Genomic DNA, 15,049 nt, shown 5'->3' on the forward strand with positions numbered 1-15,049 from the left:
TTATGCAGGGACATATATAATTTTTTTAAAATTTGTTTTTAACTTTTGTATCTTGGTTTTTAATTACCCTGTAAACCGCCCTGAGTCCTTCGGGAATAGGGCGGTATATAAATGCAATAAAATAAAATAAAATAAATAAAATAAATAAATAAATAAATAATTCACAACCAGAGGGGGACTGGTCTAAAGTCACTAAGCCAGAACTCCCACGTCTCCTGGTGATTGGCCCAAAGCCATCCAGCTAGCTTTCATGCCTAAGGTAGAACTAGAACTCCCAAGTCTCCTGGTGATTGGCCCAAAGCCATCCAGCTGGCTTTCATGCCTAAGGTAGAACTAGAACTCCCAAGTCTCCTGGTGATTGGCCCAAAGCCATCCAGCTGGCTTTCATGCCTAAAGCGAGACTAGAATTCCCAGTGTCCTGGTTTCTAACCTGGTGCCTTAACTAAACTGGCTCTCTTATTTTTATGGCTCTTTTATCTTTATGATTCAGTGTTGCCTGAACGTGACCGTTGTCTGCCAGGCAGTCATACTTTAGTGACAAGCCTTTTCTAAATCTGGCTCTGCCTTTTAAGAGGTACACAAAGGGGGTGACATAGAGCAGCACCATGCCTTTGAAAAACACACCGCGGCTGAATTTATTCCCGTTGCATGGATTTGAATGGCACAGGAGTTATATTTAGAGTGGCGCTCTCTTTGGCAGCCTGTGCTTGCACCAATTGTGATGTCATGGAGAAACTTGTGTGTCAAAAAGCAGCATATTTTCACATATGGTGGACTTGTAAAAAGGTTAAGGCTTTTTGGATAAAAGTCTGGTGGAACATGCAGAAGATTTTTAAACAGAGGATAAAGTTTTGTCCGCAACTTTTTTTGTTGGGAATAATGACAGATGCAACAGTTGTGGACACTAAGTTGATGTTGAATTTAATTACGGCAGCAAGACTCTTAATAGGTCAGTATTGGAAGAAGGAGGAACTGCCGACTATAGAAGAATGGACTTTAAAGGTTTCTGACCTGGCAGAGATGGCAAAGATATCGGCCTATTTGAAAGATCATTCGCAAGAACGCTATATTATGGAGTGGAGAAAATGGATTGAGTATATCCAGAACAAATATGGGACTAAAAAGTTTCATGTAGCATTTGAATAAGTCTTTCCTTCTTTTCTCTTTTTTTTTTCTTTTTTTTCTTTTTTTATATATTTTATATTAATAGTGTTTGTAGTTATCCTATATGAGCTAGAGAGTGATAGATTTTAGAGTTTACGGTTGTTAACATATGGTTGTTTATGATTCTTTTTTTTTGTTTTTTATACCTTGTACTTAGCTCTGGGAAGTCGGGGGGGGGGGAGGGGGGGAGGGGTAAGGAGGGAGGGATAGGGGAGGGGTAGGGGGGTTTGTTAAAGATAAAATGTATGATAAAACTTTTCAATAAAAAAAAGCAGCTTTCCTGTCATACAGCATCACAGTCTGGTTTGGAAGCATCCCTGCTTCAGACAGGAAGGCGGTGCAGAGAGTGGTGAGGATGGCCGAAAAGATCATTGGCAGTTCCCTCCCTCCCATCCAGGACATAGCACAGAAGCGTTGCTTGAGCAGGGGGTCCGTAAGATTATTTGGGACACTACACACCCTCTTCAGGGCCTGTTTTCCTTGTCACCTTCTGGGAGGAGGGGGCTTCATGGTATCCGCAGCAGAACATCCAAATTCAGTCATAGTTTCACTCCATACAGCATTAACCGTGTGAACTCTCAGGCTTCCTCCTCCCATTATATATTCAAGATGGACAGTGTGTAATATTTATTTGTTATTTATTTATTTATTTATTTATTTATTTATTTATTTATTTATTTATTTATTTATTTATTTATTTGATTTGTATACCGCCCTTCTCCCTAAGGACTCAGGGCGGTGAACAGTGACATAAATAATAGAATGTACAAATAAAGATATTGAAAATAAATTAAACCCTAATTTAGCCCAAATGTAGAAGATAGTTACCTTAAGATAATAATTACAAAAGAACCCATCAGACCAGACCGGATTGCTTAAACAGATGTGTTTTTAGGTCGCGTCAGAAGGAGCGAAGGTCGGGAGCCATCCGGAGCTCAACCGGTAAACGGTTCCATAGTTCAGGCGTGCCCACAGAGAACGTCCTCCCCCTGGGAGCCACCAGATGGCATTCTCCGAACGGCGGCACCCTGAGGAGGCCCTCTCTGTGGGAGCGCACTGGACGGAGGGACGTTGACGCTGGCAGCAGGTGATTCCTAAGGTACTCCGGACCCATGCCATGTAGGGCTTTGAAAACCATTACCAGCACCTTGAATCTTACCCGGAGGATAACTGGGAGCCAATGCAGCTCACGGAGTAGAGGTGTAACATGGGAGTATTGGGAGACTCCCAACACAACTCTCGCGGCTGCATTCTGTACCAGTTGGAGCCTCCGAGTGGTTTTCAAGGGTAGCCCCATGTAAAGAGCATTGCAGTAGTCCAGACGAGAGGTCACGAGTGCATGGGTGACCGTACGTAGGGCATCTCGGTCTAGATAGGGCCGTAATTGGCGCACCAGGCGAACCTGGGCAAAGGTTCCCCTAGTCACAGATGTTATGTGGTCTTCCAAGGAAAGCTGTGAATCTAGGAGCACTCCCAAATTGCGAGCCTTATCTGTGGGGGGTAATAACTCACCCCCTATAGAAAGAGATGGAATGTTCTGAGTATCCCGAGATGCAGGTATGTACAGCCACTCAGTCTTGTCAGGGTTGAGTTGAAGCCTGTTCTTCCCCATCCAGACCCGAACTGCTTCCAGGCAACGGGACATCACATCCAGGGCATCACTGAGGTGGTTTGGGGTCGAAATAAAAAGCTGGGTATCATCAGCATACTGGTGATACCCGACTCCAAAACCACGAATGATCTCACCTAGCGGTTTCATATAGATGTTGAATAGGAGAGGCGAGAGGACTCGAACTCGATCTCTGCCCTCCTGTTAATACCGACTGCGAACGTCCCATGAGATAGGAGGAGAACCACTGGAGAACCGTGCCTCCCACTCCCAATCCCCTGAGACGCTGCAGCAAGATACCATGGTCGATGGTATCAAAAGCCGCTGAGAGATCTAGAACTAGGACAGAGGAGCAGCCTCTGTCCCGAGCTCTCCAGAGATCATTTATTAGTGCGACCAATGCCGTTTCTGTGCTGTGTCCGGGCCTGAAACCCGATTGGTAGGGGTCTAGATAGTCAGTTTCCTCCAGAACCGAAGGGAGCTGATGTGCCACCACACTCTCAACAACCTTAGCAAGAAAGCGAAGGTTGGAGACCGGACGGAAGTTGTTTAATATAGTTGGGTCCAAGGTAGGTTTCTTGAGGAGGGGTCTCACCACCGCTTCTTTCAAGACGGAGGGGAAACAACCCTCACTCAAGGAGGCGGATATCACTGCCTGGATCCAGGTTCGTGTTCCCTCTCGAGCTGAATAAACCAGCCAAGAAGGGCACGGATCTAGTAAACACGTGGTGGAGCTCAGCTTCTTCATAATTCTGTCCACTTCCTTTGGGGTCACAGGGTCGAACTCGTCCCATATAACATTGACAAGATCACCCATGTTCTGATCGTTAGACTCTGCCCAGTCGGAGTCTAAGCTGGTCCGGATCCGAGTGATTTTGTCCGATAGATGTTGGCAAAACTCCTCGGCATGAGCCTGCAAGGGATCCTCCCTCATCTCTTGATTAAGGAGGGAGCGAGTTATCCTAAACAAGGTGGCCGGGCGGTTATCTGCAGATGCAATGAGTGTAGCGAAGTAATTGGACCTCGCTATCCTCATTGCTGCAAGATAAGATCTAGTAAAGGATCTTAGTCTTGATCGGTTGGATTCAGATCGGGTGGAACTCCAACGGCTCTCTAGGCCCCTTCTCCGACGCTTCATCTCCCGGAGCTCTATGGAAAACCATGGAGCGAATTGGGATCTGCATCGGGTCAGGGGCCGCAAGGGAACAACTAGGTTAAGTGCATCCGTGGCAGCCTTTTCCCAGGCTTCCACTAAGGCATCAACCGAGTTGTGAGCAAAGGAGGCAGGTGGAGATCCCAGTGCTGCCTGGAACTTCTCAGGGTTCATTAAGCGCCTGGGACGGAACCATCTTGATGGTTCCACAACTCCACAACGAGGAGTGGCATAGTAGAAGACCAGTCTCAGGAGGTGATGATCAGTCCATGACAGGGGTGTAATAATTGGGGAACCCCCACCAAGATCATCTAACCATCGTTTAGATAGAAAAACCAAATCAAGCGTGTGGCCTCCTACATGTGTCGGTCCCTGAATTACTTGTATCAGGTCCATGGCCATCATGGAAACCATGAACTCTCGGGCTAACTCAGATGATCCTCCTAGGGATGGTAGATTGAAGTCACCCAAAACTATAAACTTGGGGAATTCAACCACCAGCCCCGAGAGGATATCGAGAAGCTCAGGCAGGGCCGTTGATGTACGACTAGGCGGGATGTATATCAGTAGTACGCCTAGCTGTGACCTAGGGCCACATCTTAGGAGGAGGGATTCACATCCGGTTATTTGGACAATGGTGGTCTCCTGAGGACAAAGAGTCTTTCTTATAACTACTGCCACTCCCCCGCCTCTACTTTGAGTCCGAGGTCGGTGAAGCACTCGGAAGTCTGGTGGGCAGAGATCAACCAGAGGCACGCCACCTTCTGGGCCCAACCAGGTCTCCGTTATGTATATGTAGGTGTGGGTCTATACATATGTTGTATACAGTATGTTTAGTTGTGTGGCATGTATGTGTTTCACTTTGAGAGCGGGCAACTAAATTTCATTTTTGATGTGTGCCGTTGTGCACACATGACAATAAAGGTTTATCTTATCTTTAGTATAGTAAATTAAAGGTGAAGATTCCCTTAGTTTATGCTGGACTCATTTGTCATTGGTTTTCTGATCATACTACACAAGTTTTCCATCGCCAGTTCATCTTACGACGTTAGGGTTTTAATTCAGCTCAGCTGTGCTTAGGGTTTTAAAATTCAAGGTTGACAGTACTGTCAATCTAAGTGAGACTTTTTTTTAGGACATTCTGTGCTATAACTTTATGTCTGAGAAAGTTTTAGGGTTACACTGCTATTTCCCAAGTTGCAACGCCCTGAAGTGGTTCCGAACTCAAAGCATCTTCTCCAAAGTGGAGTATCTATTGCTAAAATACAATAGCTTTAGCTACAGATAGTCCTCAGTTTACAACCATTCATTTAGCAACTGTTTGAAGGTACAACAGCATTGAAAAGTGACTTACGACCTGGTCCTCACACGTACAGTCATCACAACATCGCAACATCCCCACGGTCAACACGATCAAAATTTGGGCACTTGGCAACTGGCATGTACTTACAATTGTTGCAGCACCTTATCATGTGATTGCCATTTCCCGGCCAGCTTCCACAGCCAGCGTCAATGGGGGAAGCCGGTTTCACTTAATGACGGTATGAGTCACTTAACAACCATGGCAAAAAGCCATATTAGGTACAACTCAATTAACAATTGTGTGTGCCCTAGCAACAGGTATTCTGGTCCCGATTGTGGTCAGTGAGTCAAGGAGTACCTGTATTTTGCACGGATTTTAATATTTAATCACAAGCACAGGACAGACGCAAGGCAGAAATTTTGCTCTGCTCTGCTCCTTTTTAGAAGTTTCACTAGCCGGACTGCTGATGCAGTGTTACTTAATAATAATAATAATAAGAAGAAGAAGAAGTAGTTGGAAGGGACCTTGGAGGTCATCTAGTCCAACCCCCTGCTCACTAGGACACTTCCTAGTGACAAGGCTCTTTTTACTCCCCGAAGTGCTAACAGATAATATAACCCTGGGCCTGCATGATTATAATTCGACAAGTTTCTAGTTTTTATGCTCAAAATGCACACATAGCTTCATTAGCTCAGACTACCATCTGAGATCTAAGATGTCCTGCAGAAGCCCATAACAAAACAGTGCTGATATTAACAGAAGGAAATGTTTCTAGCTCAAGACTGAACTGTGGAGTCCTTGATGCTCTTCTCTGAGCTTGGTGGTTTTCTTGCAACGTTTCATTACCCATCTAGGTAACGTCGTCAGTGCTAGAAGGGAGCCAGGTTTGCAAACTGATGAGGTTACCTAGTTGGGTAACGAAATGTCTGCAAGAAAAGAAAAAACCAAGCTCAGAGAGCACCAAGGACCCCACAGTGCTATTTTCAAAGGCTAGTCCTCAGTATTAAGTACTCCCAGCAGACTGCCAGGATTGGGACCACAAGAAGACCTACCGGAGTAGTCACGTTAGAGGTTCATAATTTTGTTCATACCTCCTCACTCTGTCCCTCGATAACATTTTGTTCCTTGGTGGCGCAGTGGTTAGAATGCAGTATTGCAGGCTAATTCTGCCAACTGCCGGTGTTCGATCCTGACCGGCTCAAGGTTGCTGACTCAGAATTCCACCCTTCAGAGGTTGGTAAAATGAGGACCCAGATTGTTGGGGGCAATATGCTGACATTGTAAACTGCTTAGAGGGGGCTGGGCTATGGGGCGGTATATTAACCTAAAAGCTATTGCTATAAGTCAATCCATTTGCCAAAACCTGTGCTTTCACGATCCGAAACCTCATGGACCCTCCCAGTTCAGCCGCTCCATATACACCCTACGCGCACCTAATATCTGAATCCTTGATGTAGAATTCAGATACATGAAAAAGAAGTGATTAATAATTACTCTGCTCCTTGCTCCTGCGCTGAATTCACTCCCTCCCTCCTTCTGAATGTTGTAATTTTAGAATGGGTAACATGAGCAGGTGATGAAAGCTTTTATTTCCTCTAGCATTCAACGGGGCCTCCTTTAAAAAAAAAAGGAAAAGGAATTTTTCTGCCGGTTCTCCCACACAAAAGCTGAGCACAAAATGTGTTCCAAGAAGCGAGTGTGAAGTGTTTCAGGCCTGCACTTATGCCACTCGTAGGACTGAAGCAAAAAAGCTTCCACGCTTCGCTTTTAGAGCTATCAGAAGTGTGAGATACACTACCCACTCGTATTTTATTAATAGATTACATATCCTACTATTCTTTCCAACAAGTTCGTAGCAGCACAGGGCGCACAATCGTTACACACCAGAGTTAAAAAGAACCGAGGAAATGTGAAGGAAGTTTGCGAAGAGATCTTCTCCATCTTGCAAGGCAGCCATGACAGACAAAGCCCCAATCTTTGCTTCAAAAGCACAAGGTGCAGAAGTCCCCTCCTTCCCACACACACGCACGCACACACACACACACAAAGTTTCTGCTTTTCTGTTAGGCTTTGGTGATGGATCCTTCTCGGATGAGGAAGTCGTAGATCTTCCTGGTCTTGTTCACGTCGATCTTGATCAGGGCCCGGGCCTGGGCTAGCCTGAGGCCTCCTTGTTTGTGGCACTCGTTGACTAAGGCGGCTTTGTACTCTAGGTATGCTCCAGGGACCAACCGTACCACTTGACAGAGCTAGGAGAAACCAATTCTGGTTAGTCATGTGTCCTACATATAATCACCCATTCCTCTTCATTTTCATCCTCGCTCCCATCTTCACTGAGACTGCATTTGCTTAATAACCCCTCAATGTTCATTCTACATCAGTGTTTCTCTACCTTAGCGATTTTAAGATTTGTGGACTTCAATTCCCAGAATTCCCAAGCCAGCATTGTCACCCTCTCCTCCTCACTTCAACCCAATTCTCCCAATTTCAGCAAGACTGCATCTGCTTAATCATCCATCCATGTTCGTTCTAGATCAATGATTCTCAGCCTTAACTACCTCAAGATATGTGGACTTCAACTCCCAGAATTCTCCAGCCAGCATCAACCCTCCCCCCCCACGGTCACGTGGTTGCATTTGGGGGCACTCAGCAAGCAGATCGCATTTATGGCCATTTGCAGCACCCTGCGGTCACATGACCACAATTTACAGGCGTTCACTTCTGATTTCTGACAAAAAATATCCCATAATGAACAGTGGTGTTTGTTTTATGAGTGTGGGAAATTCACTTAACAATTGCTGCAAAAAAAAAAGGTTCTAAAAACAGATCCAATCACAGGATGACCCACTTTACAACCATCACGGTTTATGACCATAATTGCCAGGCTTGATTAGCGTTATAAGTTGAGGACTACCACCTCTCATCCATGTTCAAAACATCTGGTCTTGGTAACAGTCAGAAATTCTACTCTTCCCAAACTGGCTGTGCAGGAAATTTGCTTCATAATACAGTTGGGCATTCTAAGTCAGACACCTAGCTGTGCCTAATGCAGGATAATTGACAGGTGCCAATCAGACTGTCTCTTCACCCCCACCCCCACAACAGTAAGATCAGTCAGTCCTTTTCGGTACCTTTTCATAAACCTAGCTCTCCCCAACTCTGAAAAGCAACTATGTGAGGAATGTCTATGGCAGGGGTCCCCAACCGTGGCAACTTTAAGATTTGTGGACTTCAAGTCCCAGAATTCCCCAGCCAGTTGGCTGGGGAATTCTGGGAGTTGAAGTCCACAGGTCTTAAAGTTGCCAAGTTGGGGACCCCTGGTCTATGGAGATTCTCAGTCACCCAGGTCGTACTTCTCCCCAGCATGCTTTATTTTTGTTTTTCTCCTTGAAAACACTTCGCTTCTCATCCGAGACGCTTCTTCAGTTCTGACTGAGTGGTGGGGAATGGAAGGACTTATATTCCTTGCAGTCACCCTTCCATTCCCCACCATTCAGTCAGAACTGAAGAAGCTTCTTAAGATGAGAAGTGAAACATCTTCAGGAGAAAAAAAAACACACAGAAAGCCCAGTTGCCTTTTGAAAAAGCACCTTGCTAGACATTAATTACATGACAAGCCCTTTGCGTCTTCTGTAGGTCGTAATAAGAGCTTACGAATCTGCTGTTCACCTTAGCAATGCTAGCAGATCCTAAAAACTCTAGCCCTCTTCTTAAGTTCCCTAGGGCTATAATGACTGCGGTGGAGACACTAACTGCCCACTTTTCTCCCTTTACACGAATAAGAAAATGCTCTGATTTTATTTTATTTTTATTTTATTTTATTGAATTTATATACCGCCCTTTCCCGAAGGACTCAGGGCGGTTTACAGGGTACTTAAAACATTGATACAAAAATTAAAAACAATTAAAAAGATTAAATTTGATCCCTGAAAAAAAGTATAAAAAACCCAATTAAAAAACTCTCAGCCTGGGCCGGAAAGCTCAAAGAGCCAAGTCTTCAGGTCCCGGCGAAATGAATGAAGGTCGGGGGCAGTCCTAAGCTCCGCGGGCAACTGGTTCCAAAGGGCAGGCGCACCCACAGAGAAGGCCCTCCCCCTGGGTGTTATCCGCCAGCAATCTTTTACCGGCGGGACCCTGAGAAGACCCTCCCTGTGGGAGCGCACTGGACGAAGGGAACTTGATGCTGGCAGCAGGTGTTCCCTCAGATATCCCGGACCCAAGCCATTAAGGGCTTTATAGGTCATCACCAGCACCTTGAATCTCACCCGGAGGGCAACCGGAAGCCAATGCAGCTCGCGGAGTAGAGGTGTTACATGGGAGTGTCGGGAAGCCCCCATCACAACTCGCGCGGCTGCATTCTGCACCAGCTGAAGCCTCCGAGTGGTCCTCAAGGGCAGCCCCATGTAGAGAGTGTTGCAGTAGTCTAAACGGGAAGTCACCAGCGCATGGGTGACTGTGCGTAGGGCATCTCGGTCCAGATAGGGTCGCAACTGGCGCACCAGGCGAACCTGGGAGAACCTGAACCTGATGTAACCCAGCAGAACAAAATGGCAACCGCCAAGGAAAACGAAGCTTCTGCCAAGGCTACAGGTGAAGAATGTTCACCTATAATACTGAGAGACATGAAAAATATCAGCCGAATAACTAGCTAGAATTTGTCTGGAAGGTTTGGGAGATTTAGAAAAAAAGGCAGCCAGTTTTTTTACTTTCCTAAGAGGAAGAAAGGAAGACAATCCAAAATGTGTCCGTTCATTGTCTTGACTCTTAAAGGCTTCTACAGGTAATCCTCAACTTGCAATTCGTTTACTGACAATAAGTTGCAACGGTGCTCAAGTGACTTATGACTGTTTTTCATTGCAGGATCCCCATGGTCATGTGATCAAAATTCAGTTGTTTGGCAACTGACTCATATTTATGACAACTGTGTCCCAGGGTTATGTGATCCCCTTTTGCGATCTTCTGACAAGCAAAGTCAATGGGGAAGCCAGATTTACCTAACAATTGTGTTACTAATTTAACTGTGGTAGATTCACTTAGCAACTGTGGCAAGAAAGACTGTAAAATTGGGTAAATTTGGGTATAACTGTCTCACTTAGCAACAGAAAGTTTGGGCTCAATTGTGGTCATAAGTGAAGGCACTACCTGTATTCAGGAATTGAGCGAGTTGAAGGAAGCGTTCAATATTTTTAAAGGCTATTTCTCTTTTTTACAAAACCTGCATTCCTTCCCATTTTTGCACAATCCTGCTGTGTGTGTCTTTGAAAATAAAAATAACTGAGTCTGTGAGGGTGGCAGGGAAAATATTTAGGCCTGTATGTGTTCCTGGAGCTGGCATTTCCAGTGATCACTTATACACACAGGTATTGTGTGATTAGGGCTAATGACACAAAGCAGTGGCGTAGCGTGGGGGGTGCAGGGGGGGCCGGCCGCACCGGGCGCAACATTTGGGGGGGCGCGACCGGCGGGCTAGGGCAAGGCTGCTCGCGAGCGAGGGGTATCTGTGCCTGCGCCGACACAGAAACGCTTCTCTCTCCGGGTGGGGGAAGGCTCGGCGGCTCCCTGGGTCTATATATGCCTCTGTATGTGCACGCCGCCACACGCTCCCGCGAACGAGAAAGAAAGAACGGCAGCGGCGGCGTCTGCGAGCCTCGCCAGCGGCGGCGTTCCTCGGTGTGGGCGTGCCTGCGTCTTTGGGTGTGAGGCTTTCGGAGAGGCTGCCTTTGGCTCCTGGTACTTGCAGCCGGTGTAAAAGAACAAGTCTGTGAAAGCGGGCGAGAATTTCAGAGGGGTGGGGGGGGGACGGGAGATCGCGGGAGGCTCGATTCTTCTTACGCCAGGGGGGTGCCAGGCGTGCGGTGCGAGAGTGAGGGGGCGCAAATTACTTGCCTTGCCCCGGGTGCTGACAACCCACGCTACGCCACTGACACAAAGCCCATCAGGCAATGCCAGCATTTCAACAGACCTGCATTTGCAGGCCGATCCCAATAAACAATGGTGGCTTTCTATGAAATAGTGATGGAAAAGATTACACAAGCAGGAAATAGGCAGCATATTCCCTGCGTTAGACTAGATTTGCATAACTGTCAGTCACAGCAGGAATTTGGGGCCACAAACACTTTGATGGGGTAAGAAGCCACACTGTCTGAACAAGACCAACAGCAATTTAACACGAGGGGCTTTGCAACTAGTCTCTGAATCCCCATTACCTCTTTTTCCTTCTCGTTCAGCTTCTCCGTTCCAGGGAGACCGGTGAGGTTCAATGGAGGGGCGCTTCTTCTACCTGTGGAAAAATAAAACCACCAGCTCTGCTTAGAAGGTGTCAGGACTGAAAGAACTAGCTCTTGCAGTTATTTCTCACATGGAGGGCAGTGAATTAGAAGGGGCGGAAGGGGGGGGAGGAAGAGTGGGCGAAATAAAATGGGGGCGGATGTCAACGCTGCTAACACTGAATGTTTTTGCTTTGACAACAGATGGAGAGGCAACCGTTTTCTTCTGTTTTACTCTTACGAGTTAGACGATGCTAGGGGGGGGAGGAATGTGCACGAGAGTTTAGCTCAGACATGTCAAACTCGCGACGTCACGTGACGTCGCACAACGTATCGGGACGGTTTTGCCATTGCCGGCAAAGGGGTGTGGGCGCGGCTTCTGTGTGATGCGTCCGGCCCGTGGGCCGGCAGTTTAACACCCCTGGTTTAGCTAGACATAGTAACACTGGACCTAGTGTGAGAACCAAGGTTATTGAAATAAGAGATGATAAGAATTGCCTGGGCTGGAGAACTGGAGGGGAAGCCTGCATTTCAAACTAATTGGAGAATGTGATTTATGGCTGTTAATTGGAGGAGGGAATTGTGTTTTGATACTGTGTGCTCAGGGGAAGGGAACTCAGTTTTTGGCTTCGACTATGTTAGTGCCGATGCTATGATGCTACTCAAATGAAGATTCTTTAAGGTAAACAATGTCTCGAAATTCTTTGAAGAGTCTCATCTGTTGGAACCATGACAGCAGACAGATTTATTGGAAATGGTGCCCGCTGTTTTGACCAACCTGGGCCCTGTTCTGAGAGGACCAAAAAAGGTTTACCTCAGGATGTGCAACTGGCATCACTGATGCATCAATAGGGGGGGAGGGGGAGGTGTTTTTCATCAAAGCAGCCCCTTGTGTGGGAATAAAAGAACCTGAGTGCTAGTGATCGCCCACAATCTGTGATTTGGGGACCTTCCAAAGCAGAGGTGGGCAATTAATTTTCCCAAGAGACCACATGAGAAATGAGGACCATTGTGGAGGGCCGAAACAAGAGGGCTGTGAAGGTGTGTAGGGCACGCACGCACGCACATGTGTAAACTGAAAAAAAAACAAACCAGCAGTCTTACGTCCTGAACTAACAGTTCATTTAGTAACCGTTCAAAGTTACAACGGCACTGAAAACTGACTCATGACCGTTTTTCACACTTATGACCGTTGCAGCATCCCCGTGGTCATGTGATCGAAATTCAGATGCTCGGCCACTGACTCATATTTATGACGGTTGCAGTGACTTGGGGTCATGCGACCGCCTGCTGACAAGCAGTCAATGGGGAAGCCAGATTGACTTAATAATTCTGTCACTAATTTAACAATTGCAGTGATTCACTTAACAACTGTGGCAAAAGGTCGTACAATAGGGCAAAAGTTTCTTTAACAAATGTCTCATTTAGCAACAGAAATTTGGACATAAGTAGAGGATTACCACTAAAAGCAATCCATGTGGGCCGGATAGGAGTAGCCAAAGGGCCGGATGTGGCCTGGAGGGCCATAAAATGCCCAGGTCTGTTCCAAAGACACTAATAACTAACAATTCAGATCAGGCCTCAGTTTCTCTTCTGGCAACCCAGTGTTTGGTCCTTCTGTTTGGTCCTGACCGCTTCGATCCTGGCGAGAAAGATTGATGATTAAGAAGCTGCTCTACTGTACTTGAGAAGTCCTGATCCAAAGGGAAGGCTCCCTCAGTAGTCAGATATGGCAACTGATGGATTTACCTTTGCTTGAAACCTTGGCATTTTGATAGCAATAATTTAACAGGATCCCGTGGGATTTTAAACATGAAGCCTGATAGCAATCTTCCAAAGGGCTGTTCCACAGAAGAAGGTGTAGTTAAATTCTCCACCGTGTCGGAGGGTAGAACAAGAACCAACAGGTGGAAGCTTTAGGGAAGCAATTTCAAATTTCAAAGGAGGAACTTCCTGACCGTGAGAATTATGAAGACTTGGAAGAGTCCTAGAATTGTGGGGAATTTTACCAGTTTTCAAAGGTTGGAAGGCTGTTTATCTAGGATGGTCTAAGATAGAGCTGTCCAACCTTGGCAACTTTAAGACTTGTGGACTCTGACTCCCAGAATTCCCCAGCCAGCATGGCTGGCTGGGGAATTCTGGGAGTCAAAGTCCACAGGTCTTAAAGTTGCCAAGTTTGGACATTCCTGGTCTAAGAATTCCTTCCTGGTTAAAGATTCTATGATTCCAAGCATTTATCTAGCAATGAAGCCCCACCAGGTTACAGGTAAACCTCGACTTAACAACCACTGCAAAAAAGACTGTAAATCAGGTGCAGTCCCATGACGACCCTCTTAGCGACCATTTTGATTTACAGGTAGTCCTGCCATTACCATCACAACTGAGCCCAAAATTTATGTTGCTAAGTGAAACATTTGTTAAGTGAATTTTGCCCGATTTTATGACCTTCCTTGCCAGAGTTGTTAAGTGAATCAATCCAATTGTTAAGTTAGTAACACGGTCGTTAAGTCAATCGGGCTTCCCCAGAAGGTCGTAAGGGGGAATCGCATGACCCTGGGACACCGCAACCGTTGTTAAATATGAACCAGTTGCCGAGCCCCCGAATTTCGATCCTGTGAACATGGGAATGGTGCAATGGTTGTAAAGTGTGAAAAACCGTCACTTTTTTCCGTGCCACTGTAATTTTGAACGGTCACTTAAATGTACTGTTGTAAGTCGAGGACTACCTGTACAACAACCATTCCAGATTCAATTACGGTCGTAAGTCGAGGACTACCTATAATTGGCATTTCAGGATATTTTGCAAGAAACAAACGAGCACAACTGAACATCATTTTGTATCATTGTTGGCTCTTCGAGCTCTCTGGCCCAGGCTGAGAATTTTAATTTTAATTTTAACTGGGGTTTTATTTGTTCAGGGACGGATATAATTTTTTAAATCTGTTTTTAACTTTTGTATTTTTTGTTTTAATCACCCTGTAAACCGCCCTGAGTCCTTCGGGAAAGGGCGGTATATAAATATAATAAAATAAATAAAATAAATAAATAAAATTAACATAATGCTGGAATAAATAATTCCCTTAGGAGAGGCATGACATCCAATGGACACGGGAATTCTTATGGTTACTGGGCCATATTTGACCAAATAGCAGACAGGCAATTTGGGGTATATTCAGAGCGCATCTGACAAGCTTGAGCCTTATTTTCTGAGCAGGCTCAAGCCCTGAACAGGTGACACATCAGACACCAGCAGTGTAGCTGAATAGTTCGCGTTGAAACCTGCTCACATTATGTGAGGTAATTGCTGGAAAGAAGCAGTTAAGTAAATGAGTAGGAACACTGACTAAGCAATGAGCTGTCAGCAGAGAAATGCCATTATTATGATGATGATTTCCCCTGCAATTAGACTAAAGCCCACAAAAGTCTTGGGCTACCTTCAAGATTAACGTGTTTAGGGTGCCGTGACTGAAGTCCAGCAGATGCCTTCACCATTTTTTTTTTGCTGAGCTAGTACTATATATACACCCAGGAGTGGGTGGGAGAAAAGGACAACG

General features: G+C 45.9%; 1 protein-coding gene across 3 annotated transcripts in view; it reads right to left on the minus strand.

The window, feature by feature from the left end:
• Positions 1 to 7,225: 7,225 nt before the first annotated feature.
• Positions 7,226 to 15,049, minus strand: part of TADA2A (transcriptional adaptor 2A) — a 57,177-nt gene continuing 49,353 nt past the window's right edge. For 2 of the 3 annotated variants that reach the window (XM_081346607.1, XM_081346606.1), the window contains 2 exons: positions 11,436 to 11,509; positions 7,226 to 7,478 (listed from right to left, as the gene is read on the minus strand). In XM_081346607.1, coding sequence (XP_081202733.1) covers positions 7,293 to 7,478; positions 11,436 to 11,509 — 260 coding nt within the window. In that variant the 3' untranslated portion in view covers positions 7,226 to 7,292. Of the gene's footprint in view, positions 7,479 to 11,435; positions 11,510 to 12,936; positions 13,138 to 15,049 lie in introns of those variants that run through there. The other variant, XM_081346608.1, reaches the window with a different exon arrangement.

The sequence above is a fragment of the Vipera berus genome (assembly GCF_964194415.1).
Source record: "Vipera berus genome assembly, chromosome: 1".
Classification (NCBI taxonomy): Eukaryota; Metazoa; Chordata; class Lepidosauria; order Squamata; family Viperidae; genus Vipera; species Vipera berus.